At 35.8% G+C, this 18053-nt stretch overlaps 1 protein-coding gene across 42 annotated transcripts in view; it reads left to right on the forward strand.

Annotated features, from left to right (window-relative positions):
* The window catches only part of NRXN1 (neurexin 1), a 671062-nt gene that overhangs the window by 76421 nt on the left and 576588 nt on the right, over positions 1-18053 (forward strand). For 23 of the 42 annotated variants that reach the window (XM_086878975.1, XM_023922971.2, XM_023922977.2 and 20 more), the window contains 2 exons: positions 2002-2031; positions 2843-2854. The exons of 7 other annotated variants lie outside the window; for them this stretch is intronic. In XM_086878975.1, coding sequence (XP_086735101.1) covers positions 2002-2031; positions 2843-2854 — 42 coding nt within the window. The remainder of the gene's footprint in view (positions 1-2001; positions 2032-2842; positions 2855-18053) is intronic. 12 more of the 42 variants (XM_023922972.2, XM_086878944.1, XM_023922974.2 and 9 more) reach the window with 1 other exon arrangement.

Consider the following 18053-nt stretch of genomic DNA (forward strand, 5'->3'; position numbering starts at 1 on the left):
GTGATAATCTGAAGCTAGACTTTGTTTAGGTTCACATAACTATGAAGTTCATATGTAAATGTGAGCTAGTAAGAGGCCACCTTTGCATTTCCCTGGGAGACAGGACAGTGATTTATTTGAATGATCTCACATAAAGTAGTAGCTGAAAAGTCACTGTTTCATTAAAAAAAAAATAAAAATAAAAAAATTCAATGTTCAACTGGTTTCAATTTTCCTTTATCAAATACAGTTGGGGTCAAGTCAGAAGTCTGAGATTTCTTGCTGTTGTTGCCAAAATCAAAAGTTAGGACCCAAAAGACAAGTTAATCAATCACAGGAAGAGGCTGATACTTCCAGAAGTCCACGTGGCAGGGGATCCAAGCAAGGGCACCCAGCACTAAAAGAATGAATTAAAAAATATCACCTGCTCTTCATACTCTGTGTATTCAGCAAGTCTCTCTTGCAGCAGCACTTAGAGAGAAAGAACCCCCATGAAAACATTTCTATTCTCTTTCACAAGCTGCAAACTGCCAGTACAGCTGTGTGATGTTTCCCAAGCAATGCTGATGCAGGCATCCCTTCAGGATCACAGTCAGCTTTCGTTTACATTGCTGTGAGCCCCAGGTAATCCCACCAGCTGCAGAGCTCTGTATTTGGAAACAGAATTTATTGCACAAGAGATGCGGCACATCAGGCCCTTCAGTTTCACTACACATCTAAAACTGGTGACATTAGAAAGCAATAATTCGAGAAAACCATTGTCAGTCTACTTGGAACATCACTTGAGATTTGGAACTGATAAGAGACGAATCATTTAGACTGATTGCAGTCGGGAGTGTCTTCTTTGAACTATCCCCAAGTAGCATGAGTCATTTGTGCACCCAATTTTCTTTGTGAATTAGAAATCACAGAAACTCTCTCTCTAGGAAGTCTGCTTTCCAAAAAGAGAAGGATATTATATTGCTCACCTTCTTTGTGTGAATTAATTTCAATTAATTGCAATTAAGAGAATAATGTATGGCTTTTTTGAGAAGAGGAGCACATTTAACACATGAACAACCAATAACTTCTGAAATGGATCCTAAAACAGCTAAATTCAACAAGAATAAGCCTGTTTTTTAAATCAGACATAAAAAATGAAAAACCTTCATATATTTAAGAAAAATATTCTCCCAACATCACATTATATTCAGTGAGATTTAAGTATCATTTTATTATCATGAATTAAAAAAAACTGAATATTTTTCCTTGAAGAGTAGCAAAATTTGGCTCTGGATGAGTGATTATCATTATGGACATCTGCTTCAAAATGTCACTAGACCTATTCTGGTGTGATGGGATTTCATCTCACAATATAAGTATGAAGAAAAATCTATTTCTCACAGATTTATGAAGCAGTTGCAGAAGCTGTCACTTAAATTTTCTTTATTACTGTGTATTTTATATTGCATATGTAATATTTTGCCTTCTCTGGAACAAATTCATTCTACTGTCACATTTCACACAAATAAGGAGACATTCTTTGCATTATCATTTCAATGCGATGAAGAAATTTTATTTAATTACCTGAAATGCTCATTTTTATGAGGGGAAAAAGATCAGACCCAGCCCATTTTTCAGGTTTAAACTTCTCCAGGGTTTAAACATCATTTCACATGTAGAGGACAGGAAGTCCTCTCAGTAAAGTGTTCAAAGCAATATAATCAAAATATGATAAAGATGAATTATTAAAGGAATTGGTTGGATTTGAAAGCATTTTATTATTTTCTGTTATTGCAAATACTAAACAGAAAAAAAAAAAAATACACAATAAAACAGCACCCAGTGTTTGAAATGCAGTTCTGTTACTCATAGCCCAAAGCATTCCAACCAGTGGTTGAAAAATGCTCTTTGATTTCCCTCTGTGATACAGACATCTTATAGGAAACAGATGCCTGTCACAAAACATTTTTGTCAGTGTGACAACACCACCTTCCCGTGCTCCCTTGTTCATTGCTGACTGTGCTCTTGTTTCCCTTCAAGGTCTGGCGCACCTGATGATGGGCGACCAAGGTATGGGCTCTGTTCCTTTTCCACTCTGCTTTCATTGTTTCTTCTTGTTCTGTAGCTGCTTTGAATCCATCACTGCAACCGATGGGCAAATGCTTGAAAGCTGTCTTTGGCTGCAAAGAAACACATGGTTTTGGTCACATCTTTTTCTTATTTCATTTTTTGGTTGGTATTTTTTTTTTTTTTCTGTTTGCTGCGTAAGCTTTTGTCCTTCCTGCCTCCTCCACTCCCCCTCTTGCAATACAGTAACTAAAAAGAGGTGAGAGAAATAAGCGATTAAGAAAATTTCATGTATTTATCAGAAAATACAATTGTGGATGATCCTATAAAAGATAAACAAAGTGCAAGACCATTCTTCAGATAGCTCCTGAAAGAAGATGCTCCTGTTGTAGCATTGCACACATTGAAGAGTCCATTTGCATTAATGCATGGCTGTTTGGAAATGTGCAGAAAGCACCTGCTCCTGGCTTCTGGAATGCTGAGAGTACAATTTTGCTATCTAACAAAACCAGTGATTTTCTTCCTCCTAACCATTGTCCATGTTATCTTTGTGACAGTCTTTCTTATCTAAGCATGGGTTATTTCTGTGTTTCTCTGCATGTACATGATTGGGAAGAAATAAACTAAGTCCCTAATATGACACTGATTGCACCTCCATTTGTCTTCAGACACTTACCTTATACTTTGTCTCTTCATGTTCAGATACTGTTGCATTTACATGTACTCATGACTCTTACTGTTTCTCTCCTCTTCTTTATTCTCTTTTTTTGTCTGGAAATGCTTTCTTCATGGAACCATTTCACCAAATCCATAGGTAAAAGTAAAGGTATTACATGATTTTCTTTATTTTTAATGCCATCGGTATACTTTAATGTATGTATAAATAATGCAAGTAAATGTAAAATTTTTGCACTGATAACGTAAGGTAGGTATATTCTTCCAGTAATTATTTCATGGATATCAAGGTAAGGAGAATTATCCCAAAGTACAGGCTGACCATTTTCTAAGTTTGTTTTCCTGGTTTTGTGAGAGATGTAAAGCTTTGGCAGTGATAAAAGAGGCTACAGCTATAGGAAGTGCTCAGGATGAAATAACAGCCACATTTTGAGGTATGCCTTTTTCTGTTCTCAAAGACCTGTAGTCTAAACCACCAGACACAGAAAAAAACAGTGTGATTTTGCTCAGTAGAGACTCTCTGGAGATAATCTGTGCAGGGTCAGTCCACAGCTTGATGTACGTTTTACATGGGAATAGCACTAACTTTAGCAAGACTTTGCCCTCAGAGTTTTCTTTTATATTAATCACTTGAAGCATATCTGAGATAAGAATTGGACAAAGGAAAGAGGAGGAATAAAAGCCAAAGAGAAGTGTGGGGTTACTTTCAGGATTTTTTTGTTGTTTGTTTTTTTTTTTGTAATTCTTTTTGTTTCTTTATGTAAAGAATGCCAGCCGTGTTTACTTCCCTTCTCCCAGAGGAAAGAGTGCAGTAGGGGCAAGATTTTTTTTCCTTATAAGTAAACATCAGGTTTTGCTACAAGGACACTTGTTCACAGGCATTGTGTAAATATATTTTTATGATAAGAAGCTGGTCATTAAAAGCTATTTAATCTCTGTTCCATATGGTGAATAATACAGTTCTATTCATCTTAAGCATTTGTCAGTGGGTGCCTATTCTTTGTATAAATCAGAAATCCAGTCTGCATGGTTGTACTTCCCTAAATAGTTAAATTAGAAACAAACTTCCAGGTCTGTTGGTGTCTTGGCTGATTAGTGTTTCCATACCTAGAAAATTCATGTGATGCAAAGACTGTAAATACAAACCTGTAGTGTCCCATTCTCCTTCATGTCAGAACCCCTGGAAGGATTCTGTACCTGTGGGATACCACTTAAAGGGTTGTGTGTGTTCTGGAGCTCTGTCTTCTTACTTAGGAAAAGTTTTAAGCAAGTATGAAAAGCAATCTGCTTATTTCTTTATTTTATCCTATAATTTTGTTTTGTTTGCTGTATGACTGATCCATTTGTTTCTTAACAGTACCTATAGTCTGTATGATTTCCTTATTACTTGTTGTTACTCTCTTATTCCTAATCAGTAGATATCCTGTCTGCAATTAACTTAAAATGACATTTTTTATTAACTGAATCTTGACACTATAGATAATTTTTATTAATAATGCAGAAATATTTTTCTAAAATGTTCTGTACACAGAATAAATTATGTAGTATGTATGGCACCAAAGGTGGGGTTTTTTTGTATGAAAGGATTAAGATATGAATATTAGACTATTTATTATGCATAGTACCTACTATGGAGAGCAAATTTATAGCAGAACAGAAATTTTTCAAGTATTGTGCAACATTTAGACATTTATATTTTATTCTTAAAGGTTTGACAACTATATTAAAAAAATTACCTGTATATATTAGCTACATTTAATGTTCAATAATGTGCCATGTAACATAATTTAATTAGTTAGTTACAGTTACATAACCAGTCACCAATCACCTAATCATTTGACTACATTTTTTCCTTTCATATTTTGTTTTTTATTAGATTTATCCAGTTAATATAGAAATAATCATTACTGCGTTTTGAGAATCACAATAATTCTGCACATATAATGGTGTATATTTGTTCAAATTCATGGAAAGGTTTTATATGTGTACCAACTCCAGCTGCTTGTCACAGAAAATATCCCTCAACCTTGAGCCATATCCTCAACCAGCATAAAACAGCCTCACTCTGTTGACTAACCTGAAACTTTACTAATATCAGCTATTGATACATGTGGCCTTGAAACTGTTCTGATAACACACATTTGTACCACATGAAAATATAAAACATTAAGAGGGTGATGGAAAGGAATGAAGGGAAAAAAGAGGAAACACCTTTGTAATAAGTTCCATTCCTTGAGGGGTATTCAAGGGCAGTAATGGTAAAATTCTGGGTGATTATATTGTGAATTAATCTTATTTTGGAAAAATAAGCAATAAAATATTTTTAAGAAGATTTACAAGGTAATTTGTCCTGAAGAGTATAAATGGCTGAAGTATCACCTTTCATTGTGTAGATATTCTTTGGGATACTGGAAAAGGGGAAAAAATAATTCAGTGTATGTTCAGAATACACACCTTCAGGGGAGGATGCCAACAAGGTAAGGATCTGGTGTTGACAGAGATGAGGCAGCCTCTCCAACTGGGCAAGCAATACCAAGTTCAGTACCATCTCACAGTGCCCCTGATGTTTGTCATTTAGTTGTAAACCTAAATTGGGATATACTGGATAACCTCCCCACAGATCACTCCTTGTAGAATCTCTGCCAAATTCTAGGAAAATCTGCAGTCTTTTAGTTATACTGGCATTTTTTATATTTAGTGAAAAGCACCATATATTCAGAAATATTTATTAATTCTTTTTTCATCCCCTGGAAATAACCTCCCTATATAGAAGTTTAGCAGCAGGGTTGTTGCAGCTCTGATGGTGAAAAAGCATAGGCAAGATAAGGTTTGTAAATGGTGTTGATGTTTTTATTAGAGCACTCGAAGATGCTCAGATCATTTGATTGAATTTGAAGCAAACCTTAAATCTGCTGTTTATAACAGGCAGATTGGTTTGCCCCAAACAAATTTGTGCCCAAACAAATTTTTCTGCTCTCTCCAGCTGTTGGAGGTGGTCTAATAAAACCATTTCCGCCTATAGACTTACCGCAGCAAAGTCAGGATTACTTTGTGATGCATAGTAATACAATTAAACTTACATGGCAACTATTGAAAAACACTCAATTTCTTTATTAAAAAAAAAAATAAATCCCATCCTTTCCTTTTCATATTCTTTTGGTGAGAAATGAAAGGAATTTATATTTCAGAAACTATACGTCTGACATGTATTACTTCATTTTTATGCTGCAGTTCTCTTAAGCCTATATATATATATTTACCTATAGTTTATTTATATGTTATTATCATACTTTTGACGATATATATATTACTCATTCTGTACCTAAATACTATGTTCATACTCCTGTTCTATTATTTTAGAGATTATGTGCAGCTTTAAATTATACATGAGTCACTCAGGTTCATAAAAACTCTTAAATGTTAGCTAGCTGAGCAATAAGTGTTTCTGACGAAAGATTGATAGTACAACTGCAATTTATTGTGTTAGATTGCAGGCTTTTGATGTGCTGGTATTTGCTATACTGTATATAAATGCTGAAGAAAGACTTCAGAATGGCAATTTATGTACGTGTCAACATCTTGACAAAGGAGGGCAAGTTTTTATTGCACATACTGTCGTACAATATCTGTAACACCAAAGTGACACCACAAATTTTTTAATTATCAATCACACAATTAATTTGACAGCTGGAAAAACAGAGCACTGAAAAATAAAAGCAATTTAAATAAATCCTTAAACAATCATGAGCACAGAAGTGGTATGTTGTAGCAAAGTAATTATGTAGTGCTTGTGTCATGCCACACAAACCTCACCTTGTGCCAGTAACCTCCTCTAACATCAAACTGTGTGGAATTCAGTCATTAGCCTTCCTGCAGCCCCAAGTTCATCCTACTGTAATGACTTTCATTTTTGCTCTGGTTTTGAAGAACTGAAATGGTCTTGGCTTCTTGCACCCTCTGATCTTTTGCGGATCATTTAAACGCTGTCCTCTCCTCATCTGTTTTTGTGTGTGTTGCTTCAGAGTGTGCCTGAGAGACACCCATAGCCCAGCCTTCCCTGACCCAAGCCCCCAGAAGTCCAGAAACCCTGTCAATACTTTGGTACAGCCATGGACTCGAGCTCAGCTCCTTATTTTTGGCTCAGTGCCCTGTTGACATGGATTCAGTTTCATGCCTTCTCAACTGCAGCTGGCTTTTGCTTGGCAAGCATAAAACACGGATGGAGGGCATTCCTGACTCTCTGGGCTTGTTCACATAGTTATATATCCTAGGTGACAGCAGCTGGTTGGAAAGACTCCCTGATAGAACCAGAGTGAGGTAATTTAGGGGTTTGACACACAATGGGGTTGCCAGGGTCGGGTACCTGAAATTATTTCTAGGTGATGCTACTGGAGAAGAATGGATAACTTGAGCTTCCCCACTCAATCTTGTAGTTGCTTCTACTGATAAAAAGGAACAAGTCAACAAGGTTTAAATATTTAACCTCCATTTAGCAAGTCCCAAGCATTTTGAAAGTCTTGGAAAATTTACAAAATTATGAGCATAAGAATTTGAAAAATATTCTCTATAAAATTACCATTATTTTTAATGTGCATTACAATTCTTTAATAAATTAATGAACTTTAAAGTTCCTCAGAGTACTCCAAAGTGCAGTAGCTACATACACATCATATCTCTTCTGACTTCTTTTTCTCTAAAGAATCTCATGAGTATAATTAAATAGAGGCTGCTGTTCACCAAAACTATTATAAGTAAGTTTTTGTGTAACCCATACCCCCATGCCTACAAATATACATTCTAATAAATATTTGTACTATCCTTATATTTGTATGGTCAATATGTTCAAATTTTGGTTGAATATCATAATGAACTATACACTAAATGTTTATTGTGATGCATTGAAGCAAGTAATTTCCTTGCACTTCAGTGGGTGAATACCCTGCAACCACGGAATATTGACATTTGAAGCTGCAGATTCAAATTTATGTTGAAATATGATCAATTAACAGTCCCCAAGGAGAAAAAAAAAAAAAATGCAGCAGAACATGTCTGATGAAGAAGTTTTCTATCTGAAACACATGGCTCAGAAGAAACCAGTCAACATCAGGAACAGAAATGCAAATTCTTCCTTGAGACACACTCAAAATTCTATCTGAGATGGCTGATTCCTCATCAGCAGTATGAAAAGGAATTGTAAGGACCTGCCACAAATGTCACAAAAACATTCTGACTAAATGGGAACACACTTATTTTTAAAATAAAAATCACTGCATGGTAAATGTCCAATCCACACCAAGAATTCTAGTGCCTTACCACCCTGAAAATAAAGAATTTATCATGTTCTGAATCATTCTGATGTCACTCAAAATTATCACGTAACATGTGTGTGTGTGTTTTTCATAGACTTCCTATGGATTCAGAGAAAAGACAATAAATTAAATAAATTTAATGTAAGACAAATGTTATATTTGCAGATATGTAGATTTCTGCTGGATCCAGTAAACACTGTGGTAGGAGATAGTACATGAGTGATATTTTGGCTTCTTCAGCACAAGGCTCCACTTTGAGCATAGGTTTATCCAGAAGATGGGTGTGCTGACAGAGAACCTTTCAAAGTAATATTAAAGCTCTTTCAAGATGAAGGATGTGTATTTCAGGCCAAAGAGTATGAGGGGGTTTATTGAGGATGGAAAACAATTAAGCTGTCACTCTGAAGAGGTAAAAAAAAAAAAAAAAAAAAAAAAAAAAAAAAAAAATCAGCAGGTGAGCAATACAGAAATAGGAAAACATAGCATTTCTTCCTTAAAGAAAACTTTTCTTTTAATGTAAGTGTAAATGTACATAGAAAATGAGAATTTAAAGCTGCAGTAGTCTGTATCTTTTTTTGCACAGTGAAATTCCATGAGAGTTTTATACATATTTCATAGAAATTTCCAGTGAAACAGGTATTTGAGAGAGGTGTATTCCTTGGATATTGGAATATCCTTGAGCCTCCTTCTGAACCTGAGCCAATTAGCAGAGTGGCACTGAAGATTTCAGTTTCACCCTAAGATTGCACTGTATCTTCCAAGGATAAAATTCAGTCCTTGGAATCTACAAGAGCAACTAAACAAATAAGACCAACAGAATCTAAATTCTATTATTTCAGTGAAAATCAAAAGTAATTGGAAATTATTGTACATCTCAGAAGGGAAGTCTCAGCTGATCTTAACATTAATCCAATCGATCTCGCTCAGTAGAGTTTCACCAGCTAAGGGGAAAGAAATTAGAGCCCCAAGGAAGAGTATTTTCAACCATCTCTAGCATTTGTCTGCATGCAGGATTACAAAATTCTGGACTAAACTTTATCACAGCTTCTAAAGAATCTAAATCTAATGAAAGTGAAGAACTCTTAAGAAGACTGCTCTTAAACGACTGAAAATGGAGACTAGGCTCTTAAATGTACATTATATTGATATTTTTCTACCAGGAAGAACACCCTGCAAAGGAATCGAAAAATATTCAAAAAGTGAGGTCAGAATTGATTGTTCTTGTAGAAATGAGAATGCTGCATACAAACTTTTTAACCTACTTTTTACAGGAATTTTCTTTGGTGATAATAACATGCTAAGGTACTTAGAAACGACAGAAATTTGAGTTATTGTCTTTAAACTCTTTTAATTAAACAATATTATTTGCGCAGATACTACTAATACACCTCTTTCCTGATTTTCAAAGACTTCCTACAGACTTCTATAACCCTGATGTTCTTAATTGCTTTAAGGTTGCTTTCTATATGTACTTCAGGGTCCACCTAGAGCAATTTAGCAGAGCAGTAAAACTGTGCAATGAACTGGGAAGTTCAGGAGCATAAATGGGGACTCTCATAGGAAATGAGTGTGGAGCACATGGAATGCAGACTTTGCTATGAGATTCTGCCCTCATTATTCTTTTAATGGTTTTCATAGCTACCAACCTGTTATCCAGATATTGGTTTTTTTTCAGACTTGGGAGGAAACAAAAGTGACTTAATCTTTTTATTGAATTAATTTATTCTAGTGAAAGGAGTCCTTTCTTCCTCATTAAATTTATATTCAGGGCAAGGGTTTTTTCTGTTGGCACCCACTTAGAACAATTTTCTGATCAGCACTGCATTTCATTTAAAGGCAGTTTTTGTAATTTGCTGCTATGACTTAGAGGTTGTGGTACTTTTTTTTGGTTTTTTTTCTGCTCAAAGTAGACATTTATTCTTTAAAGAAAGGAAGCATCTGGACTGATTCACTGGCAACTAATAAAGCTGTACAGAAGCAACCTTGGGTAACAAGAGGCTACCACAGAACACCTGGTACTGCTGGCATCACAGCATTGACTTCAGTAGCTTCTCTGTATTGGGGGTGGGAGGAAATAAAAGCAGCTGGGTCTAATTCCTTTCATCTGCCTTTGCATACTCTTCAGACGGGGGAATTTGCCTGGAAAGCAAAATCCAGCACTAAATAAGTCTGGAAAATTTTCAGTAGGTTACATTACACTTAGCTAACAGGCCTGTCCTGAATTCCATATCATGAGCCATGGTTATTCCATTTTCAGGAGTGTCCACCCAAAGGAAAGGAAGATAAATATCTTTCTGTAACCATTAATACTCTGCTTCTGAAGCATCTTTAAGCTGACAAAAACCTGAGAGGTTCCTGATGACAGCTGCATTGGTACTTACGTGACCCCACTCCCAACCAGCAGCAACATCAGGACTAGAAGTCAGGAAGAATTTACTTGTTTTCCTACTTTATTGAACCTGAGTTATATCAAAAGGTGTCAGATAAGTGCTTTTGATCTCAGAAAAAGGGCATTGCAGGCATTTTGCTGGTAATACAAGCTGGTCTTTTGATTTTCTCAGTTAATGGCTCTGCTTAACCACTTGGTCTTACAAGGTACTTACAATATACATTTAGTATTTCCACAAGTCCAGAAGAAATATTTTTAAAATCCCACCAAAGTAATTTACATGCAAATCACTATTGAAAACTATGTTTGCAAGTTGTGATTTTACTATTGAAGCCGTGCAAAACAAACCATCATTTAGTTTTGAAACCAAATGCCTGTTTGAAAATGCTGCTTGCACTATCAATGGATTTTTATTTAAATGGATATTTGATATTATTAGTATTAACTGCAACTACTGACTAGTTGTTATGTAATTTTCAATTTTAGAAGAGTCATTTGGCTGTGGTTATATTGAACTGTAACACTACTCTATGTTGACATCATCACAAAAGTGACTGGAGATTTCAAAGGGTTCTATTTTAATTTAATCTTCATTTACCTGAACATGCCTACATCATTGTAGTTAACTGGTGATTTCATTTCATCCAATGCTTCTGAAAACCATGAACTTTGCGGTTGTCCCTCTAAGTTCTTAGGTTCTTACATTATTATGCACCTTCAAACACAAAAAATGCAGCTGTGACTGTGTCAGTCACACACTGATATTTTTTAATGTCCTTAGCAGATTTTTTTGTCTCTATACTTCTCTGCAGTGCATTATCCAAATAAGAATACTATCCATGACTGTGGCTGTGTTATAATATTGGAAGATAAATTATATTTCAGAAAAGAATAATGTGAAAGTATCTAAGTGCAAGGTTGAATCAACAAAGCTAGACTTGGAAATGAGTAATTCTGTATGATTTTCGTGCCACATATTTATCTGTATAGAACTTTTATACATCCTGTATGAGACAGGAGAATATCCATGGCAAATCTGTGTTCTGAGCATTACACAAAGCTACCTGAGTCCCAGTGTTAGTCTACTGCTACATACAACCCCAGAGGACAGAAGGGGCTGTTCAGGTTACTGTGTAGAGGATAAATTCCTGTATTCCTTTTGCAAATATTGGGAAGCACTGAATAAATGGAGTAAAACACAGTAAGTCATTCACAATTCTAAAGGACAAATTCCCCAGCAATTTACATTAACATATACACATTTACCATACATGCATGGAGCTGCATTCAGGGTGTAGTCACATTAGCAGGTAAATAGAACCTGCTGCACTTCATCACTTTACCTCTCAGAAATGGCTCTATCTCAGGTTTTGTAATGCTTTATATAATGACAAATATGTAATAAAAATTACTCATGTGTCATTATGTGTCATTTATTCTCTCTTCCAGGAAAACACATGCATTTGATATTTATCCAGTGCTCTAAAATAGCTGATAGAGTTACACCGTGCTAACAAGACTATTCATTTTGGTTGTCCCTGAAATGAATAGACTTGTTAAAGAAACGGGTTTTTGAGAGTACTGCATTTTTCAAGCTGTTATAAAAGCAAAATGAAAGTTTAATTAATATTTTCCTTTTCAAAACACCTAAAAGATCTGTATGTCAGCCCTATAGCTTTTAATAAGTACATATAACTCTCAGAAATGTACATATATCTAGGTCATGCTAATTATCCACCTTGGGAGGCAAGAATGCGCCTATGCTCCTCTACCTAGTTGGCATACTCTTGAGACCCAAGTCAGAAGAGCAGGCTTCAGAAAGTCTAAAAATACATTTACTAGGTTCTTAGCTGTTAAACTGCTTAAAGGGGAGGTCTCTCATGTACTAGCTGACAGCCTGTAATTTGTATTATGCAGGAAATGAGACTAGATAATCAAAAACAACCTTTCTGGCCTTGAAGCCTATGAATCACACAGAACAGGAAAATTACTGTGGTAACATGTAAGAAAATTGTCAGACATTACAAAAGCCACACCAGTTTTGCTTTATTAGTGAAGGTTTTATCATGTTTCTTGTGTAGATGGAGTTATGTGTCAATGAGCTACCCCAAGCCAAGCCCTTATGGACTAAGTGGAAAAACCATCCAAAGCATTTTTCCCTTAAGCCAGGATGTAGCACAAAAACTGAAATACCTTCATGGGAAAACCTCAAATGTACATGGAAGTGTGAATCAAAGGGAGGTTAATCCTCTTCAAACTTCAATATTTTGCTGTGGTTATTTATTTTGAACACTTTGAATACTGCAGTCAATCTCATATTCAAGAGCCTTGTGCTATTCATTAGTTTTATTTTATACAGGTTTTCATAACAGATTTGCAACAGGTTTTCGAGGTCTTCAAGTTATACTGTAAAAAATGAGTTTACCTTGTCACACAGTGACTACACCAGATAAACCCTGGGAAAAACATTTTGTGGATTATTTGTGCAGAAAAGCTAGAGCTGTTCATATCTGCCCTTTTATACAGGGAAAAAGTATATACAAAGCTGGCAAATTAAATGAGGAATAGAAATTGTGATCTAATCTAGAAAATGCTTTAAACTAGAGGGCAACACAGTCCCATAAGAGTGCTCTGAATTAGAGAGAAGAAAGATTCAAACTTATAAGACCCAGAGTCTTTTAATTTAAAGACTGAAGTCAGTGTTTAATATTTAGCTTCTCTTTGAACTTCACAATTCAAAGTTATTGTTAACTGAGAGTTAAGTAGTTTTCTTTATTTGCAATATGCTCACACAAAAGGAGAGGATGGAATCATAGGCTACTTTATTGAAGGACTTATTATTCTACATCAGAATTATCTTTATTCATGAAGACTTCAAACACTTTTTTAACGTTCAGTTTTACTGTAGCCAGGAAAAGATCCTGTTATTTGCTAAAATTCAAGAAGACAAATGGGACAATGTAGTTTCTCCCAGAACACATGAAAAAAAAAATTAAGGAGTTATTTAATTCAATGGAGTTAGAATATTTCAAGTTTAAAAAAATTCTAAACCTTTCCCTGGTAATACATGTTGTCTATCAGGGAGGATAGTTACCTTATAGAATTAACAGCCTCTGGGTTATTAACACCTGACTGATAATTTCTTAATACAATGGGTCAAATATATGTACAAGCAGCTGAATATGAGTCAGTGGGAAAAATGAAAAACCATATTCACTTGGATGGGGAAAGATGTCTCTCCTAACAATTTTTTCCTTGCTCTTTTATGCACTGATTGTCAGCATTATATTATGGAAGCATCTCTTTGAGTAGCTAAGAGGAGACCTCTCTTTTGGAACATCTGTCCCTGTTTTCTAACCTACCTTGGTGTCCTTGAAGAAGCTGGTACTTACACAGCCATCAGTGAACTTATTGTTACGGGGAAAAGCCATAGGGAAGTGGGATAAGGAATTCTGATTCAGATTGAGAAGTGGGATTCAGATAAGGAAAAGCTGAGTGCTGTTTTTCCATGTCTTTGGATTGTGTTCAAGCCATAGTGGTGCGTTACAGAGGAACAGGCTTCAACTACATGGCAAATCCATGCCCTGGCTCCTCCTGTGCTGCTACACAGTGAGTGTGGGCACTTCAGAAATTCTCTGAGCAGCTTCCTTCTTGCTCTCAGTGTCATCCCTCAGAACTGGCAGCATCTGGTATTCTCAGAGAATTAATTTCTGGGGAGTGTTTGAGAACAGGGCATATTAAAATGTAACTATGAGGATGCTATTGTATATTTGAAGGCTGCCACAGAGGAATTGACAGCAAAAAGCTAAACAAAACGTAGAAAAAGCCATTCAAAAAACAACTCTAGACTCTCCAGCAGTTCTTATTAAGTCATTTTGTATCATTTATGTTGGTTAATAATACTCAAATTCACATAAATTAGTACATGAGAGAGAAGCACCACACAATGTCTTTTTATTTTACATTTACAATATATTTTATATTCTTTTCTTATGTTGCATCTGTTTACAGGAGACATTGTTTAGCAGGAGAACTGATGAAGCCCTGATGTGCTCATGGTTGCACAGTGTCTGTCATTATGCTGAAGGACTGAGGAAAACCTAATTGGCAGTTAAAGCATGAACTTTCTGTACCTCAAAATATGGTTCTCAATTCCCATTTTGCCTGTGGTGCATCTGCTGACACTTTCAGCAGATGTTTGAGTATCAGTGAAGTGTGGTCATGACTGTTGATGTGGTCAGGCTTGTTATTTGAAAAAAAAAACTATCCAGTACTCCAGAATGTGTCTGATGCAAAATCTAGATTAATTTGGTTTTAGTTACTCTCCATGGAACACCTCTGACTGCTTCAGTGTTTGAGTTTATTGTAGTGGGTTTGTCTGTAAACAGGCACTAGGAACGAAACCAAGCAGACATTAGTGCCAGTCTGGGATGCTTTGGGAAGAGAAATTTATCATCAGTGACACAGAGCAAGGGAGAAAGGGGAGAAATGTTGTTGATAGGTGTGTGTATTTTTTAAAATGCTGTTCAAGTTGCATTTGGGCTGTTTTTCCTTCTGCTTCATTTTGGGCTTGGGCTTATTTTTTAGATTTTCTTGTTTGTTGTTTGTTTTTTTTTTTAAAGTGAGTAATAAACAGGGTTTCTATGGTCTAAGAACAAAGCCACTGCATGTGTGGAGACCAATGAAATACTAATTGGATTACAGGTGCGCTTAATTATCGTGCACTGAAGGTGTTCAGTTTTCCTATGATCAAGGCAGTAGTGTGAATATGGACTGCAAGAAAGGTTTTTTTTTCTTATGCTAAGTGGAAAGCTCAGAGAATACAAAAAGGGTGAGTAGAGCTGACAGGAACTTTACTAAAACTTTATGCATCTCTTGTCTCTCTTTTTTTCCTGAAGGACAGTGTTTTTCCTCATAGAGTGAACATTTAGCATTATTTTGTGAAGCACTTTGCTAATTAAATACCTGTAGCACCTCTGAGATGCTTGCAGTGTGGGAGGACAACGACTTCTGGCACACAGTTGTCAGAGCAGCCTGTTCTGGGTTATTGTATTCAAAACTTTTCCCTGAAAAGCTAAGGCATTAAGTAGAAAACTACGTGGGGAAACTTTAGTGTCCTGACATTTAAACCTGGCTCTAGACAGATTTGAAAACTACCTGTGTTTGTGACATCTCAAAGAAGGCAGGAAGGTTCCGAAGAACCATAGAAGTAAAGCATAAAAGATTTTATTATTCTATTCTTTTATCCTACTGACTGTGTCTCCTTGTTGCTAGGAGAAAGGTAAGGTACTGCTCCCAAATTTTTAAGATACCATTGCTATTTCCTGCCAAGTGTTTTCTCCTAGGACCGACTGTTCCAATACTCAGTAGGCCACAAAAAATCCTTTAATAAAGCTAACCACTCAACCACTTTGTATCTTACATTCCAAGGGTCAGGAAAGTTGAGAAGTTTGCAAGAATGGGAGGGTGAAAAAGCTGTTTCTGTGGGAGTGGATCACAATTTGGAAGTGGAAAACCCAGACCTGGCAATCCTTGGTCCTGGCTTGGCATGAGAGTGTAGAGAAAACTGCCTGAGAGGCCTGGAATATGTGCCTTGTTCAAGCTCTCTGGTTGTTCATTTAGTCTTTAAAAAGAAAGACTGCTTTCTGCTTATGCATTTCTGTCACTTTTGATGTGTGATCAGAATTCAACAATGCTATGTTTCTGTCAAAGGATCTTCAACTCCAACGCTTCCATATCTTCAATTTTCATAATTGATTTGATAACAAAATTACTTGATATTGAGTTCATGACAACATTTTTTGAGAAAGGCTTCCTTCAACCATTCTGCTCCCCTCGTTACTGTATTTTAATTCCTATTTCTGAAAGTAATATTAAATATTTAGGCTATAGGCTTGATTTGATCATTACCTGTACATCAGCAAAGAATCTTTGCAAATACAGTGAATTAAAAAGAGCTGTATGTAATATAGCATGGGTGATTTAAGACCAGTTGAGGAGAAGGATATTATGAAGTAGATCTATACCAAGAGGAAGGTTAATGAAGACAAAACCCCAAGACCTCCAGGTCTCAAGCAGAGGTCTATAACATTTGCCTAACCAGATTAGGTCCTGGGGCTAAACTAAGCAGCAGAGTGCTCTCACAAAATCAAGGAGGTGAAAGTGGTGGCAAAAGAATGAAGAAATGAGCAAAAAGAGGCATAAGAGAGCAGAAATTTGCCTCTGAAATCAGCAAGTGGAAACAGTCAAACCAAGTTTTATTTTATACCTTTTTTACCAATGGCATGTAAATAGATCTTCTGTCCATTTCCCCTAAAATTTCTATTATGTTTTGTGTATCTAAGCCTTAACTAAAGATAAATAGATCAAATAACATCTAATTCTCCAGAATATGAACATTTATAGCTTTTTAAAAGTAGGAAAAATACCTAACTCCTACATGTGCTATTAGGTATTCTAGATACCTATTCCATAACTACATTATTATTATAGTTTAAAAGACCTTGAAGCAAAAACGCTTCAAGTCTAATGTGAAATATATAATAAAATAAAGTGAAGAGAATCAAATATGTTATTGTTTAGTAATGTGCTTGAATATGGTGCCTAGACATTTGTATTTGCCCCAAAGGAGTGTGTTGAAACTTTCACATCTAAACATGGAAAAAGGAAAGAAGCCCCAAAACCCTCACTGTTTCTTAAGTTAAAAAATTTTATGAGGAAATAGCATGCATTATATACATTACACTAAATACATAGCACACATTAACTACACTCAGTCATTACTTATGTGCATTAAAATGTCAAATAATCCAAAACAAAAGTAGCACTTTTTCAGAACTACTGGGGGTTTTTTATTAATCCAGGAGCAATATCTATATAAAGTGACTCTAGAGCATGCTGAATGCATTTAAAATTTATCAGCACACTCCCTTTAGTTATCAAGCTTGAGAACATTTATCCTATTCATTATTGACATCTCCCAGAATTCTTTCCATGGTTTTGTGCAAATAGCTTGTCAGCTTTTGGCAAATAGAGGTGATTTTCAGTAACATTTTTCAGATACTTCAAATTGAATTATACATCCAGAGGCAGTCAATCTTTTTTACCATTAATTTTGCAGGGGAAAAAAAATCTCCTTTCATGTTGAAGGCCAGCTATACAGAGGGGACCTAAGCATTGCAATGCTGACAGAGATCTAACCAAAGGGCTGGAGAAATCCTGCCCACCAGAATGCACAACCTCAGCACACAGGCTTGTTCTGCAGCAGAAGGGGGAAATATGAAGTGCCTTTGGGTACTGTGGTACTTTGGGAATTTCAGTACTGTGAAAGTGAAAACTGTGAGGTTGCTGAGCAAAGGTTGTGAGATCTAAACAGTTCTTATCAAAATCTTCAGGAACTTGCACAGGTCTCAGTTTTGGCATTTCAACATGACAACATTAAGAAGGCACACCCATGTCCACAGCTATGTGGTATTTTTTGGCAACTTGTAGCTTTTGTTTTTTACATTGAATTTTATTATATCAAACCATTCTATTTTAAAGTAGCTAAAATATTATGCGTTTCTAATTGCAATGATGGTTACACACTCTTGGCCTGATTTAAGTAGCTCATTAAAATGTGAGTTATATTGCCATTTCATTAGCCTTCAAAT

The sequence above is a fragment of the Cyanistes caeruleus genome, chromosome 2 (genome assembly GCF_971803275.1).
Source record: "Cyanistes caeruleus chromosome 2, bCyaCae1.hap1.1, whole genome shotgun sequence".
Lineage (NCBI taxonomy): Eukaryota > Metazoa > Chordata > Aves > Passeriformes > Paridae > Cyanistes > Cyanistes caeruleus.